The sequence below is a fragment of the Rhyacophila brunnea genome, unplaced genomic scaffold (assembly GCF_057557595.1).
Source record: "Rhyacophila brunnea isolate RB1 unplaced genomic scaffold, BYU_Rbru_1.0 scaffold_17, whole genome shotgun sequence".
NCBI classification, from domain to species: domain Eukaryota; kingdom Metazoa; phylum Arthropoda; class Insecta; order Trichoptera; family Rhyacophilidae; genus Rhyacophila; species Rhyacophila brunnea.
The window spans coordinates 25,030,792-25,050,833 of NW_028232827.1; the positions used below are offsets into that span (position 1 = coordinate 25,030,792).

The following is a 20,042-nucleotide window of genomic DNA, read 5'->3' on the forward strand; positions in this document are numbered from 1 at the left end:
TGCCAGCTATGTTGCCAATATTCATAAAAATATCCCAGATATAGTAGGAAATTTTCACGAATTTGGCAATTTTTTCATGATAAAAATCATTGAAGAATAATATTTTATTGTTTCGCAACTAATAAATACGTTATAAAACTAAAAAATACTTAATTAAGATGCGAAATTGACATGGCGTAGAAAAGGCCAGCATTTTGGTTTTCATGCAAATCTGGTAAAATATCCTTGCATTAAATTTTATTCTGACTGCGTTGTCGAAAAACGTTAGATTTAACGCCACGCCAGCTGCGTATTTTACAAGCACAATACCTATTCAAAAATGCTACATTAGTGTCAACACTGATTGCCGTAATATAAGTTAAAAAGTACATATATAAATGTTAATTTCCAACAAACTGTAATTTAATCCTTATATAATAATTCCGTATTATATTTGAAACTGTGCGAAAATCACTGAGCCTACCTAATTCGGTGTTTGACAGCATGAATGAAAGACCCATGTCTCAAAATTAGTGCAAAAAAATATTACAAAAAACTAATTATTCAAAAAATAATTAGAGAGAACGTAGTATAAAATTATATAGAATTTTAGGTACCTATATAAATAGCATTTAGATTGGAGGTATCGTCCCGTTGGAAAGACATACTGTAAACATAAAATACTTTTTCTTGGAGATATTATACAATATAATAATAGCGAATGGAAGCTATCCCACAAAAGAGTCATTATAATTATTAATTATTAGTTATACAATATATTGTTCACTTACAATTGTGTCTATGACGATCTTCCACGTATCTCGAAGCCTCAAACATGCCTTCCATTTTTAGATTGTTCTGAACACGTGATGTTAGATAAAACATTTATCACTCCACTCACAAACTACATCAACTAACTAAAATCAAATTAACTGCGATGAAATCGGTGATAACCAGTAAAATTAATTAAAATGCATTCGTGTCGTTCAATACGTCCATGTTTTCAATGAGATACCCTATAAAAATTGCAGGTAAATTACGTTTTGTTTTGTCAGTTAGACTCAATTAGAAGTTCATCACTCAGCATAATAGATAATACTGCGCAGATGAAAAAATGTACAGCGCGAATCTCTTGACAATGTATTATTACTCGCGAGGTTTTATTTCAACACAATATAAAGTATGTTTAACTTAATGATAAGTTTAATCTTTATAACGGAACATGTAAAAAAATGATAAGTAAGCTATTTTTCCTTTCATAGCGGGAAAAACCTTATAAAATCATGTATATATATTTTATATATATACCGTATGTATTATATTACACATGAGTTTTTTATTACTACTGACTAGACAGCGATGCAGGCCACGTGGCTTGTATGAAATGATTACATATTATCCTATCTATTTTATTTCCGATTTATATACATTACAAAATGAAAACTCTGTCATTTATGTAGTACTGACCTGTGTGTACCAGATAATTATCTTAGAAATCGGACGCATCAGCTTTTTTATTCTCCCAAAGTTCACAACCAACGTTGGTAGCCAATAATTGGGAGAGCAATAAATGTGTTCAACTAAATCGATTCGGATATTGCTATATTCCACTTACGTAGAAGTGAGATTATGTGGACGTGTTTTTAAATGTTTTTTGAAGTATTCAGTGTTTATCTGGACTGTTCGCCCATGATAGCCACACGTCGCAGCAACTTACCCCCCCCCCCGTGTACACCTCGAAACGCATACTCCGCCATACGGGTCCTACAATCGCTAAAAATTTAAGGTTATATGTAAATTGTACGTAAAACATTTCACCGTATATTATACGGTCTCCAATTTTATTAGATTCAGTAAGAACATTAATTCAATTTTCATAGCTGATTTTGGCAAAATTCATGAATTCAAGAATGACAACCTAACCTAACCTAACAAATAATCCAATATATCGGCTATTTTTAAAAATTATTTGCTGTTGGCTTCCTGTAAAGTGTAAGCCGACAAGAACCGTGTTTTATTTAGACATGAAATTATGTCAGTACTATACGACCCAAAAAAGGTTGGACGGTCTACCTTTTCACCGCTGACGGCACAGCTGTTGTGCCCTCATTAGTTGGCCGTTTTATATAATTAGCATGTTATTTAAATGTGATAATTAAATAGTAATTAAATGCTCCGCGGTAAAATATATTTCCGATACAACATTTCATGGTGAAGTGTGATACGGCGAACTGCATACGTACAAGTTTCCGAACACGACAACGGAAAGGGTAGAAAGATAGAAAGGTATAAGTATCAACATGTTACTTGGAAAAAATAATCGAAGTATAAAAATCCAGACAACATAACGATTATTGTATTGTATCATTATAATACAATATATTGTAGTATTGTAATTGCGAAAAAAATCACAAGGGTGCTTTTAAATCTGTCACAGTCTTCCATGTACCTCAAACTACCACTGTTTGAGAGTAAGTTTCGTGGAATTAATGCTCTAATTCTCAGTTGATGGTACATAATATATGTCACTTTAACGATTTTTGGTGTACCTATTTGTTTGTTTAACATAGCCGAAAATAAATAATAAAATAGGTGTCTACTCTACTCTAAGAAATTTTCCGACAATTTGAAACTATAAATGAAAGAGGGCGGCATTCTAAAGGCGGCACTTTGTCTAGAGACGTTCTTTGTTATAGAAGACAGTCCTCCATTTTAGGGCTTTGTGTTTTAGGTGTTTTTTTCATTCAAAAACCCATGACCCTTATATCGTCACTGTTCTGGCAGAAGACACTAGTTCGAAAAAATGACATATTGAGTTAGTTATACCAAAATGTTCCTTATTTCAAACTTTACCGTCTGGAAACCTTCTTAATAAATAAACAGTCTTTATTTTAAAGTCATCCTTTTTACGATTATTTAATAAACTCACGTGATAGACCATTTCAAACATTTTAACAACTTCAAAGTCAAATTACTCAAAACTAGTATTCTCCAGTTAGTGTGTTCTGCCAGAACAGAGACGATATGCAATTTTGCATTTTTTTATATTGCATGTTGATAAAAATATATGTAAACCTGATTCCGAAAAGAAAAAAACTGATTGACACATCGGGATACCCTAAAAAACTCTCACATCTTATTCTAAAAGGAATACTTTCAATAAGTAGCTTTGACAAAAAAAAACATTGCTTCGAATCTCAAGATGATATTCCCAATTGATCATTCACTAAAAATACGGATTGATGAGGACAGGTAATATGTGAATTATTATTATTTTGTACTATTATAAAAATATACTCATTATCGTGATCCAGTGTCTTAATTCGATTGTACCCACCGCGAGTGGAATGTATGGCGCTTGGATTGTTGGGTTGTTGTTACCTTGATTAATGATTACTCTAGAGAATTACTTTGAGTAGCCAAGGTAATAACAACTCAATTAAGTATCCTGTCGCGATACATTCCACTCGCAGTGGGCACAGTGGAATAAAGGCACTAGAATAAAAATGAGAATCCCACTCCTAAAAATCTGAGACAGTGGTCAACGCTCGACTTATCAGCGCGACACAGAGCAGTGATGTCATGACTGATCGAAGAATATCAGAATCTTATGAAAAATCTTCTTCATAAATTTCCTCGGAAGGTTAAGTTTTCCTAGATAACCTAACTATGACGTATTGAGAAAATTACAAGATAGAAAGAACTCTTTATATACAACGTTTTTAAATTTTCTGTTGAATTATAATGCCCAATATGCTCCAACTTGTACTTGATATGAAGTAAATAAAAAACAAACAAACAAATGTAGAATACTAAAATGGTTTTTTGACATTTCATTTTGATTTCCAAAGTAACGCACCTATATAGTAATACTTTAGTTGCTAGGACCACCCCCTTAGCAACAAATAATAGTCTTTTACTTTTTACGGATTTTTCTGAAATAACTTTCCATACAAAACAGAATTAACTGAAAATGAATTCAATTCTGCTTAAAGATGGCTAAACGTATTAAAAGAATGCATTGGCATCGTGTTCTGATGTATTCTAAAAGTTTCAGCTAATAAAAACGTTGTAAAAATGCTTGGGACTGTCCGCAATTTCCATATAATAAATCCTCATCATTGGTTAGTAGGACAAACGCGTTACAGACATTTGAGTTCGTGAGCTGCCACGTCAATCCTTGCTAATATAAATACCTAACGGGTAAGGAGTAGCAGGTAACCGATCTCCAGTTAGGAGAAATCCGGGATAAACTTACACACGTGTCAAAAATACGTCATACGTCGAATACTGACAACTGCTCTCAGTTTATGCATTGACGCTCATTTAATATTGGTGTACAACACACACTATTGCACGTGCATAATGCGTGTTTCATTTTCGTATGACACTCACACATTCAAAACCCTGTATCAAAATGTAGCGTATTGAATAGTATAGCCTATCGGAATTATATTTATTATCTGTTCTGTGGGACATAATATGTAGGTATCTACTCAGCATTGCCAACAGCATTTTTGTTGCCAGATCTAGTATTTTCGAATCGGCATCTAGTTTGCGAATTGGCATCTGGCGTATTGCGTTAAATATGATATGTTTCAACACTGTATAACTTATAACTTCTCAAAAAAAGCTAGAATTTTACACTAGATTAATTGCTCTAACAAAATATATCTTACCAATATTTTTTAGTTGTGAAACAAATAAGTAATTCTTCTTCAATCTTTGTTCTCGTAAAAACAGTGTTGATAATTATTACTTATTAGACATTAATTTTAAGAAAAACTAGCATTTTTTGCAATCTAGCTTATTTTCTTGACATGTTGCCAATACTAGACTCACGAAGAGGCGCTTTGCATGGCTTGGATATATGCCGCCAGACAATGCGACCCTTTGTTCCCTTGTGGCTCAACCTCAAGGATTACATCGCCATTACTGACATTCAGTCACCTGCACTGCAAAGTGGTGCCACAAAAACGACATACTCGCTTCAGTGATTACATGTGGGAGGCGCGAATCGTGTCGATGGACAGACGGAACTGGCGCGCACAGGGTGCAAATAAAAAATATGAGGGTCTAGGACGATTTGGCACCGGACAACTGGACGCCACGGAATTCGAAAATAAATAGACGTTAGGTACTTATAGGTATGTACTTTAAAAAATATATTCAATATTATTATTTATATTTAAATGATTATATCATGATTTAATAGTTGGTGAGAATGTACATATGCAGACGTAAACAATGATTTAATTGTGCATATGTTTAAGTTCGAACGAAAAAAGAGTTTTTTATTTTATATAATGCCTTAGGCATGGTAATTCTCAATCCGCGATAAAGAATACATTATGTTAAGAGTAAAATGAATTCAAACTACTAAGTAGTAGATAGAAACTGATTAAAATACCTCGTCTACTATCTATCTGTATACGTGTCTACGACAGTGCGGCGTCCAATTGTCCGGAGGCCAGTCGTCCCATTCCCAAATATGAATATGACCAGAATGACCTAACTTTCATGCAAAAACAATACAATATGGTCTCACATTACGAATTACAATTAATATTTTATAATTTATTTATTCTACGAGGGTGGGTCAATAAGTCCTTATAAAAGCCGACAGGTGGCGCGACTAGTACTGTAAGCGGTTTGTTTTCATGCAGCGGCACTATCGATTCAGTATGCTGCAAAGTTTCAATCAGATTGGTCGGGTTGTTGTGTGTTTCTCGTACATTTAAAAAAAAAATGACAAAAAAAATTTGCTTGTTTACAAAAATGGAGAAAATTGAGTTTAGAGCTGTTATTAAACATTTTAATATAAAAGGGTTAACAGCAAAGGAAATAAAAAATGAGTTGGATTTAGTTCACGGCACATCTGCTCCTTCACTTGCAACTATTTATAACTGGTTAAATGAATTTAAACGTGGTCGTACATCAACAAAGGATGAACCACGCTCAGGACGTCCTGTAGAGGCGACTACACCAGAAATGATCAATAAAATCCACGATATGGTGTTAAGTGACCGAAGATTAAAGTTGAGTGAGATAATTGAGGTTACAGGGATCTCAAAAGGTAGCGTCATTTCTATTTTACATGACAAATTGGGCATGAAAAAAATTTCTGCAAGATGGGTGCCGCGTTTGCTCAAAGTCGACAATAAACGCAATAGGGTGGTGGCCTCTAAAGCCCTGTTGTCGCTCATGCAACGCAATCCGGATGAATTTTTTCGTCGCTTTGTGACTGTAGATGAAACATGGATACACCACTATACTCCCGAGACGAAAGAACAGTCAAAGCAGTGGATTGCGAAAGGCGAACCATGTCCAAAGAAGGCGAAAACCGTAAAATCAGCTGGTAAGGTTATGGCTACTGTATTTTGGGATGCACGTGGAATTATTTTCGTTGAATATTTGGAAAAAGGAAAAACAATAACAGGGGATTATTATGCATATTTATTGGACCAGCTAAAAAACAAAATTGAAGAAAAACGGCCTCATTTAAACAGGAAAAAAATCCTCTTTCATCAGGACAATGCCCGTGTTCACACATGTTTACGATCAATGGCTAAAATTGAAGAATTGAAGTTCGAATTGGTCGACCACCCACCGTATTCGCCAGATTTAGCCCCCAGTGACTTTTTCCTTTTCCCAAACTTAAAAAAATGGCTAAGTGGACAACGTTTTTTTTCAAATGAAGAAGTCATCGATCGGACAAATGCTTATTTTGAGGACCTTCCGAAAACTTATTTTTCTGACGGTTTAAAAAAAATTGAGAAACGTCTAACCAAGTGTATTGAGCTCCAAGGAGATTATGTTGAGAAATAAAAAAAAAAATACAAAAATAAAAACTGTTTAATGCTTTTTTCTAAGGAATTATTGACCCACCCTCGTATATAGTCGGATCATAAAATATTTTGTTTAATTACTTATTGATTTTTTTTTAACTTGATAAGAATATTAACATAATATTTTTAATGGTCTGTTTTCATTACCATTCGGTTTGTTCTACTAAATTCATAATTAAATAAATCATTATACTGTTTGGTGACAAAGGCATTTAACGAATCTTTGTGTATTTTTTTGAAATAAAAGAAAATAAGTAGTAAGTACATTTTTTTAAGTTTCCATGGAATATTTTATTTTAATGCCGTCGTTTAATTTGCAATTCTAAATTTTATTTTTTACAATATTAACAAAAAGTCACGCTATTATAAAGTTTAATATTCAAATTGTGTAAAAATGATTTTTAAATGCTTTGTTATTTATTCCTACGATTTGATTAAATACACTACTAATGTCAAATCGAGCATTGTAATAAAATATTATTTAATAATTTCGTTTTATTACCTATTTATTAAATTAAGTACTTTTTCTGTAATGACTATCAATAACTCATTCTTGTATGACTTTTCTTTTAAATCTACATCAAAGCTGATGAAAACTTGATTGCTAGTGAATAGGTATTAGCTATTTCCACTCAAAATCTCGATACTACGAAAGTAATAAAAATTTAATTTAACACAAATAAAGACACTCAGAATCATGCCCCCCACATCTTGAAGCGGGACTTCAGGCCAGGATCTTTGGCGGGCCCCCTACCCATCGCTAGAAGTAAATGCAGTAGTACGCACTACACAGAATCGTTTTTTAAATGTTGTTTCAGATAAAATTAAAGGTATTCGGTGTATTTTGAACGATATTTTTTTGTATTGTTGAATAAATCCATTTGAATTGTGGAGTTGTCGACTATCGACATACAATAATCAAAAATTGCATCACACAACTAGACATTTCAAAAATTTAATACTCTTCAAATCTTTTTTCCCCATAAGGGCAACTTTGCGATGTGCGTTTATCTCACTTGGCTGTGCTCACTTCTACATATTTTTTACTTACTCGTTTAATCCTCATAATAATTATAAACATATCCATCTGATATCTAGTAATGCGCTCGATAATGAAATGTTAGATAATACAAGGCAATATATTATAAAATTAATAACTTACCAAAATTGCCCACGATGACAATTACATTGATAATTAATAACAATGAAAAATAGATCGATGTTATGATATAGAACAGGGGTCGGGAGCCGGCGAAAAATGTGATTTTTGCGGCCTGTATATTTTGTGGTACTTACGTATATTTTTTGAAAGCTAGGTACTTATAGAATAAATATTGTTCTAAATCGGTTTTAACGGTTGAAAACATAAAGATGCACTTTTGTTGCGATTACTGAATATTTAAAAAACAGAATATTCATCAATATTTTTATCGATTTTTTGAAAAAACAAAAAAGTATACGAAGTAAGAATGTTTTTGAACCCCTTTAATATATCAATGACGAACAAACAAAAATTTTGGAAATATAACATAATGGAGAATGCCTTTTAATCGTGAAAAATATAGAACAGTTTATCGATGCTTACCAAAAATTATCAGATACCTATTAATAATAATAAAATTAGTTTCGTAAAATAAAGCGATAACAGTCTCATTTGCAAATAAGCATTTTCTACCACGGTTTCTTCTTGACTGACTGAAGATGGTCTAATTACTATACTTAATTCGACTTTGCACCTCAAGTTTTCAATTGGATATAGATAATTTGGTAGCATAATAAAATTTTAAACCCCACGATGGCCGAGTTGCTAGGCAGCGAATTTATTATTGTCGGCCATTTGCAATTCCTTACGTAAACAAACTATTAAATGTCATAGTGGCAGTTGTTACTTTAAAAATAAAAACAACTATAAATAATTATATAATTTAGTAATATAAGTTAAAGTATATAGAAATAAACCAACGGCGTTCCAATAAGCGGTCCTTTATCTTGAGTGTGTAATTTAACAAGATAATTAAGAGCTAGTCGAAGAATCTAGGTTATCACAAGTTTTGTTTTTGTTTTGTTACGCCAAATAAGTATAACTTCTAACGCGTGTACATAAGTACACACACCGATTTTCTTTTGCTTTACCATTATTAAAACTACAAGTTGAAAGTGACCTATGGCCTGAAAAGATTGCTGACACCAGATCCTGATATAGATAATCGTTAATTAATGTGTGACGTAATCTTGACAAAAACATCATTATTTTAGATTACATGCATTCACCTGCGTACTTCATATCAATTATTTATAATGAAATAATTATTACATCGACCTCCATGAAAATAAATGCTATTTTCAATACAAATGTCAACAAAATATTAATGTCCGAAATCAATACTTTTATTTCGATATTTACGCATACAGAAACTACATAATAAATGAAAATATTGTATACCTAACTAATCTATATTTAATTTCTGTTAATAAGGATGTAATATTGTTGTAAAATGTATTTAATCAAAGCAATCGGTTTTCATGATAATAAAATAACAATATGGCTTCGTGGTTGAACACGAGAGCCATCTGTCGGTGGAAACCGGATACAATTATGATTTTCGATAGCAGGAAACGGATATTCTGATTTTTTTTTCAATGAGGGGAGAGTTATGTTTGCGGATGTTGAAACCCAATAAAATTAATAATAAAAAATATGTCAACATGTTATTTTGTGGATACTTTATCCGAATGTTATCAATAAATTGTTCTAATATAAATAAGTTCACCCCTATTCAAATGGCGAATCATAATTTCTTAACTAAACTAGATAACTTTGTACCGAGGGTCAGACAACAATATACTTATCTAAAAAAAAAAGGCTTTCGAAAAAACGGAGTTTCCGCTTTTGGTTTTTTAAGAATTTTACGTTGGTGGATTGGTTTGTATAAATATGGAGTTAGTATTACTAAGTAAATTAAATTTTATCATGAAGATCGACACTTTAAGTTTAAGACGCGGCCAGTATCCACAGTCGCGATCGTTTATTGATTTTTCCGACTGTTCGCACATATTTAGACACAGCACTGCCCCCAACCTATCCATTGCTCTAACTAACATAATATTATTATGAATACAATATATTTATAATAATTAAGTTACATAAGTATTATATAACTCCCCCAGGACATTCCACTCTTCTCATTCCATACTTCTTCAATGCCACGTACATTCACTAAACTCTACGAGTTGGTCTATCTCACTGTATCCAGTTGATTTTAGGGCGTTCCTATGGCCCCTTGAGTATCACTGTATGGCACTTGCCGAGCCTCATGTCTATTTCATCTTCTTGGCGACCTGTATCAAATCGCGTACTCTTCATTGCCTTCATATTCATTGGTTTATGTTTATTGTGATCTACGCGTTATGACCAACCCACAACTTTCCATGATATATTAAATATTTCACTACTCGTATTGTTTAATTTCTCTTACATTAAGTGTCCATGGTTCACATGCACACGTGAGCAATTCATATATTAATATACACATAGTTATTTATAGATTGTATTTAACCCACTTAGACAAAACTGGAGTTAACATTGAAGTGGGACCCTGGGGTCATGGCCCCTCTACATGATGCTCCACAGTAGCGTTTTTCAAATAATGGTGTACGCGGTAAAATTAATATGTATATTTTTAGTGTTTTTTTGTAAGTAGGTACACACAATTAAAAAAAAATCGTACAACCACGTCATTTTAAATAATAAAATTATTGAAGGAAGATAGTGTCGCAGGTGACTTTTTTACTATTAAAGCAAATTTATCATATCTTATCTTATATACTTATATCTTACTTATCCCTGATCGACTCGCCTCGCCGGGCCCTTCCTGAGCCCGGGTCCCCAGGCTAGAGGCCTGTTAGACCCCCCCCCCTTGTGGGGGCCATGCCTGGAGTAATACAGATAGAGGACTCATTTTTTTAAAGTAAAACATAGGTACCGAATGCTCTTCTTGGTTTCGTGTTCGAAAAATCACAAACAATAATAATTACAATAATTATCATTTTAGACTCTATTGACATTCGAGAGTAAACATAATCTATGTTGAGCAATGGTTTTGCGTAAAAGAAAAAAAATGTAGCACTCTGGAGAAAGACTTTTCCCCTGATCAATTAATTTACTTTTTTTAATTTAATTTAATTTACGCTCAGGGTTATGATTGCATATATTAACTAAATTGTATGCATTACATTTCGTGCCACAGATTAACTAAATAGTGAGCCTCGGCTATAGCCCATTTAGCAGTATGGTCAATAACAATATTAAGCTTAGACCTTAAAACTGGTAACCATACTTGCATACAATGTATTTTTCATTCTGCAAAACACGACGAAGCATTTATTGTCACGTGACATCACGCGATGTATGTTTATGAAAACGCAAACAGAGAATAATCAATCAGGCTGCAAATAAGTATCAATGACTTATGACTAATAAGAGTAAAAAGTTTTGTTTTGTAATTCATAAATAACAAACATAACCTCATAGTCATATGCATATCATAACAAATTCTTATTAATTGCTCCAGTTATCATTAGTTCATTAGTTGAACGATACTGATGTACTGAGTGCATAATATACCTAGAAAGTGTAGCGATCTGCAGATACGTATTTACCATGGGCTGGAGGGGCTATTGCTCAAGACTTCCGAATTGGTAGATGCCGCAAAGTCGGATGAATAAAAATTAAAAATATTTATGAAAAATCATTAAGCAGACGAAGCTGTTTTTCCACCACGCAAATGAGTTTGCCGGATCTAAACTACTCGTATCTAAATTCTAAAGGATCGGCAAGAGTAGGTGCCAAGTGGGTACCGGGCTACTGTCAATAATATAATATACCTACTAGGGATTCCAACCCTGGGATCCAGGGATCCTGAGCTATTTTCGATACCTATGAATCCCGGGATTGATAAACATAATCCCGGGATTTCGGGATTGATTTTTTTATCAATTTTTATGGAAAATAAAATAAAAGCGAAAATATAACAGAAAAAATACTTTTAATAAAAAATAACTACATTAGAAATAAACTGAGTTTGAATGAAGTTTGATTTATACTCATGTGCAGGTTGCCGATTCATTTTATTTTTTCACATAAATTATTAAAAATGAGAAAGATTGTAATTCCACCATGATATCATACGTTTTACGGCAGTTTCATATTTGGCTGACTAATTAGATTTATGAAGCGGAAAGGCCATAAGTACGCCATGATTATTTGCTTTACTATATTAAATCTCGCTAATCCATTCATTATGTCTTTACTATCAGAAACAGCAATCTTATATTAAATTCACATTATTATTTATGTTACAATATTATTTACTCCATTAAACTTGTATATTTCCAAGATTGAACGTATACAATATTAACAATAAATGTCTTAAATAGTATAAATTATACTAGATTTATTTTTGACCGATTTTATCAATGTTATTTGTAAATATAAAAAAATTATATTAACAATGGAAAAAAATGCCAATCCCGGGACCAGTCCCGGGATCCCGGGATTGTCAAATTGTAATCCCGAAATCCCGGGATCAGAATTTTGGCTCGGGATTGGATTCCCTAATACCTACTATGATAATCATTATATTTTGAAAGTGTCTGTCACTGGAAACAATGTTTACTATACACAATGTCATACAGCAGAAAAGCATTAAGATAATATTTACCGTAATATTCCGTTTTAATAAGCTGTTTTCTGGGGCGTATGGGTTATGTATAATAATTGTATGTAGAAACTTCAATGTACTGCAAAAAATAACATACATCAGCTAATGGCTAATGTATAAAAGAAAATAGGAATCTTTCGCAAGATATTTATTATTAATGCGAATGGAAGCTAAATATTTTTCGTCATCATCATCATCAGCCTGAATCTATCCACTGCTGGATGAAGACCTCTCCAAGCTGATTCCACTTCTCTCGGTCCTGTTCATTGCGTTGCCACATATTTCAGCAGAACTTTATCATTTCATCGGTCCAGAGGCCTCTAGGTCGTTCCGGTCTAGGCTTTTTCGTACCTAATCAATATTAATGTTCACAGGTTTTTTTTTAAAGAACTTTCAAATGAAATAGCTATTAAAAATGTGCTTCGCAATATCGTAATAATATTTAACTAAACAACTTAAAAATTAAATAGATAAGACCTGGGGCGTAAGAGTGCATTTTAACGACGGGGTGGTAACAAAAAATGTGCCCCTTACGCAGTGACGTCCCTAGACAAAATGCCGCCCCTAGGCAGTGCCAAAATGGAGCCACATTTTTTTATAAGTACAGTATTTTTTATCATCTTTCATGACTCCAATATCTAAGAAATGTGTTGTATAGATACATTACTAATAAGATATATACCATTAAATCTAATTTAAATGCCATCCCTGTTTCAATAGACAATATTGCGAGTCTACGGTTTCAAAAAGGTACATTCAAAAATATACCTGACAACTTCCAAAACTCGCGAGTGACTGGCAAACATACTTAGATAAATTTTAAATTAAGTAAGTAGGTACCTATGTACCTACCTATAATTCAAAAATAATTCTCAAATCTCCACGTGTTATTGCTGTTCACCAAGAACGTGTCATCCAAGAACAACGGAAGTAAACTAGACATCCCGAACCCGCCAAAAAAGTCCTGCTAAAATTTGTATAGTACCTACCTAATTAAAACATTTTGTTTCCAACCAGTGAGCCGAATTTTTGAATGGAAAAATATTTCTGTTATTGCTAAGTATAGGTAGCTATTTCTATATATTAATGATTCTCCTCGATTTGCTGCCCTTTGAGTAACTGCCGCCTCCAAGCGACACTCAATCAGCCTACTCCAACGGGACATTACTGCCCTTACGTAATGCAAAACTTGTACATATACATACTTACCACCTATATATAAATACTAAGTTCAAATGTGTTAGGTTTTCATTAACAGGTTTAAATAATTGAGTACTTTCAAAATAATGTACGGCTTCCAAAAACTGAAAATAATAACAAGATCCCTGTTTTTTTGTTAGTATAAAAATCAAATATTAAGGCAATATAAATGAAATGAATTTTCATATAAACTATAGAGTATAGAGATGGGCTGGGCGAATGGGCTGAACAATTAATGAAACGTTACGTGTTATCAGAATCAGAAGAAGAATAATTATTGGTCTCACCATTATTTGGTCATTTCAGCGTGAAGTTTTCCGTACCTACACTTTTTATTCTTACACGTTCAACGAAACTCCACTTCTGCGACCCAACCTATAGCCTACGCCCAGGACGGCTGCCCCGTTCGCACTCCCCTTGTTCCGCCACTGGGCGATACATTATTAATAATTAAAATATGACACTAGTATTTTCTCCGAGTGTATAATTATTAATTACGAACTCCGCACAAAGTGGGAATTCCTTTATGTGTCATTGTTTTTATTCGTTTGATCGATGGTTTTATATAGACCAGGCGCGGGTAGACTTATCGTATACATAATATGCGGAACGCATTCTGACAATATTTATATAAGTTCTAGAGGTCACAAAGATATATAATATCGATGTTGCCAGGACACATTAGTGGTATTTTTTTTTTTATTGAGGTAATAATATTTTTTTAAAATTCAATAAAAGACAAGTAAGAACAAAGCACGGATCGATTGGAAATGCAGTAATTTTTACAATGCCATCAGCACGGTCGCAGGACGGTTCGTTCCCTTTGGAAAAATAAAAAATAGTCGGTAGTAGAATTACAATGTGTTCAAAATTATCGATTCTTGGGATCATTGCTGGATTCGACTGACTAATTTAGTAGTGTGTGTCTATAAACATACCACATATTAGGTATGCAATTGATTGCAGATATACGAGCACCGGAGCATATACACTTGCATATGAAGCACTAATGAGCTTACAGTTCACAGAGTTTAGTGATCAGGTTGGTGTATCTGATGATGAAGGTGGTTATCATTATGTGTCTTTAAAGGAGAGACTATTGTAGTTAAGGACAAATCAATCAATTGTCAGAATGCGTTCCGCATATTATGTATACGAAAAGTCGGTCAGCGCCTGGACTAATTTCAAAAACATTGCGTACCAAACGACGCTATGCTTGCATTCGAAAGAGAGTTGTCCCAGCGGGAAGCATCAGAATGATTCCCCTGTAGTCTTACATGACCTATGCATTTCATTATTAATGTACAGCCTTAATGCACCGGCTGGGCGGCAGCGAATTGCCTGCGCGGTAACACTTTTACAGCGCTTTTCGGTTTGCGCGAGCTACAGTTTTCCCGTCCATAAACACGGGTTTCCCAATACAAACCGGTTTACGTAGGTAAGTTTGTGGTAAAAGATGAGCGTCTAGCCGGCGCTTAATGTAAGGATGCTTTAATCATGAACTATAGGTACATGAAGCTTAAACCCCAAAGACTCCGCGGGGCGGAGTACATAAATAAATTATGCATAATCGTCATCGAAACAATCGACAAAGACGGAAGAAGGACCTAGCGCTGAAAGATCACGACTCCGGTGACTGAACTGAGTGGAAAAGCATCTCCAGATGTTCGGCTATTCAATCAGTCATTCAAATCGGGGGAAAAAATATAAGTATAGATCTACGTTGGAGGTGGCTGGTCGTGAAGTGCAATTAATAATAACAATGCTATTTCTCAGAAAAGTAAGTACATAAGTACATAGTCAGATCATGGCCCTCACATCCTGAAGCGGGCCCCCAGCCCAGGATCCTTAGCGCCCCCCCCCCCCCCCCTACATATCGCTATGGATAAAGGCAGTGTGACGCTCTACAGTAGCGTTACCCAAATGGTGTACGCGGTAAAATTAATGTGTAATATTATTCAGTGTTTTTTTTTGTATATTATAATACATCCATTTGAATTATGAAGCTGTCGAGTATTGATACACAATTAAAAATTGTATCGTACAACCACGTAAATTTAAATAATAATATTATTGAAGGAAAAAGCGCGCAGGCGACTTATTATTTATTAGTGAAGCAAATTTGTGATGTGTGTTTATCTCACTTATCTGGTCGACTCGTCTCGCCGGGCCCCCATGCTAGGGCCCTGTCAACCCCCAGCCATGAGTCAGATATTAGGCCACGCCAAGGGTATTTTTCGCCAGTGCCTGCTGCACATTTAATTGGTTTCTTGCATTCATGGAAGCGTACATAGAATATGTAATTATTTATCAGTTTGACGAGTAGGTACACGTTTTACCTGTTGTTTATACAAATATGTACGCTTGTGCAAAACCTTGAGATTGTATTAATTACTTAAATATTACTCAGTACAGGATAACCAAAGCAAAACGTCTAAAGAATTGATAAGACATATTGTTTATGATTGTAGATAACAGGAAAAATAAAACAATAATACTAAAGTCTTCATAATCACAATCAGTCATACATAAGTCTAAATTAAATGTACACGTTATTTAATTATTCATGCATATTTAATTATTAGGCAACCTATATTATTGTATAGTCGTATTTATTGGTACTAATACGTAAAATGTAAGTAACTTTTTTGTCACATTTCATTTGTTTGAAAGTCACTAAAAATAAGGAGTACCTAATCTATGATGGTTTGGGTTAGGCATGGTTTAATTAAATTTTAAAAACTAACCAGCACCATCTTCAAATTGTATTCTTAGTTCAATGAAAACAAATAAGTATGAGAGAACCTAGCGGAAAAATACGAAGCTTGCAATTTGAGATTTTTTTTGATAATTTACAATTTCAACTGTATTAATTAATAAATATGTATCTGAAAACATTAAAAATAATATAAGTCAAAGATAAATTTGTCACATATTTGGTACATAGGTTACGTTACTATTACATTATTTTTATGGTTATATTTATTATTAAAATTTAGTTTATTAGGTTTTAAATTTTTTACCGTTTAGATTTTTGACTAATTCATAGTTTTAATATTTTTTATATCTATTTTAAAAAACATCGATTTTTATAAAAAATATAAATGTGTATAACTTGAAATCCTTTTTATTTATATCAAATCAAAACTCATCTTGTCTCGTCTCTGTTTCGGTTTCAGTCGGCCACTTCAGTTTAATTGACATTTCGACTGAAACGGAGACTGATCGGACATCAAAATTGATCGTTTAAAAGCACATTTAATGTGTACTTTTTTTACAAGGATACGCCGTATCCCCGTTGCTCTACTGTTTAAATATTTCGAATAATGGAGCTAAACGTGCGCTTCTTTGTTAAAAATATATGTAGTATATAATAGTATATGTATACGTCTTTTTATTCTAGGGGGAAGCACTGCTTTTAACCATTATATTATGAAGTACATACGACTATATGTTGGCTGGTTACGATCCTCAACCGTGAAGGATTGACCGATAAGAAGAGCCAATACAATCGTAAAGAACTACTATAAAATCCACCAGTATAAGTTGTCCGCTAAGTGAGGGCGCCACACAGTAGCGCACCCAGGGAGGGGGCCAGGGGGCCTTGGCCCCCCCCAAAATATGAAAATCATCAGAATGATTTTACATATTGAAATCGAAAGCCAATAAACTATACCTTGGGCTTAGACAAACAACACTGCAAAAAATGTTTTGTAATTCTCCAGCACCCTTTTTAGTAAAATTTCTTAGATTTTAATTTCTAATACAAAAATTTCGAAACACTAATATCAGGTTTTTCATCAGGAATATATCAGGAATTCCGGAGTGATATAGGTCATGGCTGGGGAGGGTTGACAGGTCTAGCCTGGGGGCCCGGGCTGTGGGGGGCCCGGCGTGTCGGGTTGACCAGATAAGTGAGATAAACACATATCATAAATTAGCTTTAATAGTAAAAAAAGTCGCCTGCGGCGCTATTATACTTCATGACTATGAACATTTTAATTTACATAAATATCCAATATATTTTCTGATTATTATGTGTCGACAGCTCCATTATTAAAGTAGATGACGTACTGAAAATCGCCAATAATCCACTGTATAAGTACCCTCAATTTGAACTAAAACACAATTTGAAAAACGTTAATGTAGTGTTTCACACTGCCTTTAATCTAAGCGGTGGATAGGGGGCCCGTCAAATACCCTAGCCCAGTGGTCGGCAAACTCATTAGTCAATAGAGCCAAATATCAACAGTACAACGATTGAGATTTCTTTTGAGAGCCAAATTTCTTAAACTTAAATTATATACGTAGGTAGTTTAGTTAAAGTCCTAATTAAATTATAGGTAGGTACACTGAATAAAACTGAATATCATACGTAATAATGATCTTATTTATTAATAAAAATTAAATTGTAAGTAAGGTATCCATACAATTGAATCATGACAATGACTGACAATTTCAATGTGAATAATGGCCTTGCATCTCCTTGTAAAGTTTGGGTAAGACAGGTTCGTATGTTGTTGATTTAATTTTAAGCACGATTCCAGGTTCTCATCAATAAATCGATTTCTCAATTTACTCTTGATTTCCTCTCTTGGAAATCTTTCTACTAACCACAAAACTTGCAATATTAACATTGTTGAAAGATTTTATTCAGTACCTAATTAAATACAGAACTTTATTTTTCTTGACTCTTCTCCTCAGCTGCTTTCTTCCTTGCATCATCGACAGAATATTTAGCGCAAAATTACTAGTTTTTAGTTGTAGTATCTCTCTAAATTTGAATGCGTCAATTTTTCCCTACACATAAATACAGGTCGGGAAGCCATTTAAGTTTTGAATAAACGCGAAGTCTCGGTCTACTCAACATTACATTTATAGTTATCCTCTTCCATTTTCTTTGACAGAGAGCATCTGTGGCAGAGCCGCACTCAAAGGGCCAAAGAGTCGCAGTTTGCCGACCACTGCCTTAGCCTGAGGGCCCGTTTCAGGATGTGGGGGCCATGGTGTAGGTACACCGAGTGCAATAGACAAAAGACCGATAAACGAGATATAAGGCTGTGTTGTATTGAGTAGGTTGTGTATAATTTAAAGGCAATAATACTTTTTTGTCCATTTTCAATTAATATGTTGGAACCTAAATATTAAAATACCAAAAATCTGCAACATTCTGCGAAAAGAACGACTACACCCACTACGGTGGTGGTGTAAATCAAAAGAACATTTTTTTCGGTGGAATTCGGAATAAATATTGTATTGTTGTTTTAATTTAATAAAACGTAATTTTTTTTTTAGTACTTATTCTACTTTTATTAAATAGATTAGGACCGGTTTCGTCCGCCTCAGAGGGACATTTTCAACTAGTTGAAAATGTCCCTATGTATATCGCCATGTATTGTGAAAATATGTAAAAATATTTATATGAAGAAGAAAAAGAGCCTATGGGACTAATTTACATTCTACTTCTTGGGCCCCCCCCCAATAATAATTCCTGGGTGCGCCACTGGCGCCACATACTAACATTCGACATACCATTCAATACTTTTTATACTGTGATGAGTTTAGTTTTAAATTCAAGCACCGGACGATTTATGATCGTGTAAACAATATAAGATAATTGCACCATTTCACTATTTTAATAAAATATTATATTCAACCCTATACATTAGAATAAAATTGTATGTATATTAGGTATTATCTGATTTGGTAGACATTGAATCCTTTACAATATATTTGTATATTTAATTATGTTAGGTTAATAAAAATATACGTTATTAAATTATGTACCTAACAAAAATCTACCATTAAACCATCTGTAATGCAAAAAAATCATCGAAGTATTATAATGATTGTATAAAACTCACCGAGTGAATCCATGATTTTTCAGCAGTGTAAATACACCTATGAGTTTTCTTCATAGGTGAAGTGATGTTATAGCACAGATGTTAGAAATATTTTTTAATTGGTGTACTTTATTTTAACCCATTTGGTTCCGATTTATTGTGATTTTTCCGTTAAACTTGCATACAAAAAAACAATAGGATTACTACTCAACTACAACTACGTTCACTATATTTATAAAATGTAGAATAAACTGAAAACTTATCCCATTGGAAAAACCGTAAGCCAAGCGATAATCGAAGAGTAGATGAATTGATTATTAAGATTTTCCGATAAGTAAAATGGGAGAAAAATTGCTACATTTTGATAACTAATTTATGCAACGTTCTTTTTTGAATAGTAATATAAATCTTTGACGTTACTAACGCTCTGTTTGAAGAATAAAACGAATCTA

The 20,042-nt window shown here is 33.5% G+C and overlaps 1 protein-coding gene across 3 annotated transcripts in view; it reads right to left on the minus strand.

The window, feature by feature from the left end:
* Positions 1-20,042, minus strand: part of LOC147073853 (uncharacterized) — a 185,545-nt gene extending 165,503 nt beyond the window's left edge. The window contains exon 1 of one of the 3 annotated variants that reach the window (XM_085944932.1): positions 19,612-20,042. In XM_085944932.1, the coding sequence (XP_085801058.1) occupies positions 19,612-19,624 (13 nt within the window). In that variant the 5' untranslated portion in view covers positions 19,625-20,042. Of the gene's footprint in view, positions 1-770; positions 1,086-19,611 lie in introns of those variants that run through there. The other 2 variants (XM_085944930.1, XM_085944933.1) reach the window with 2 other exon arrangements.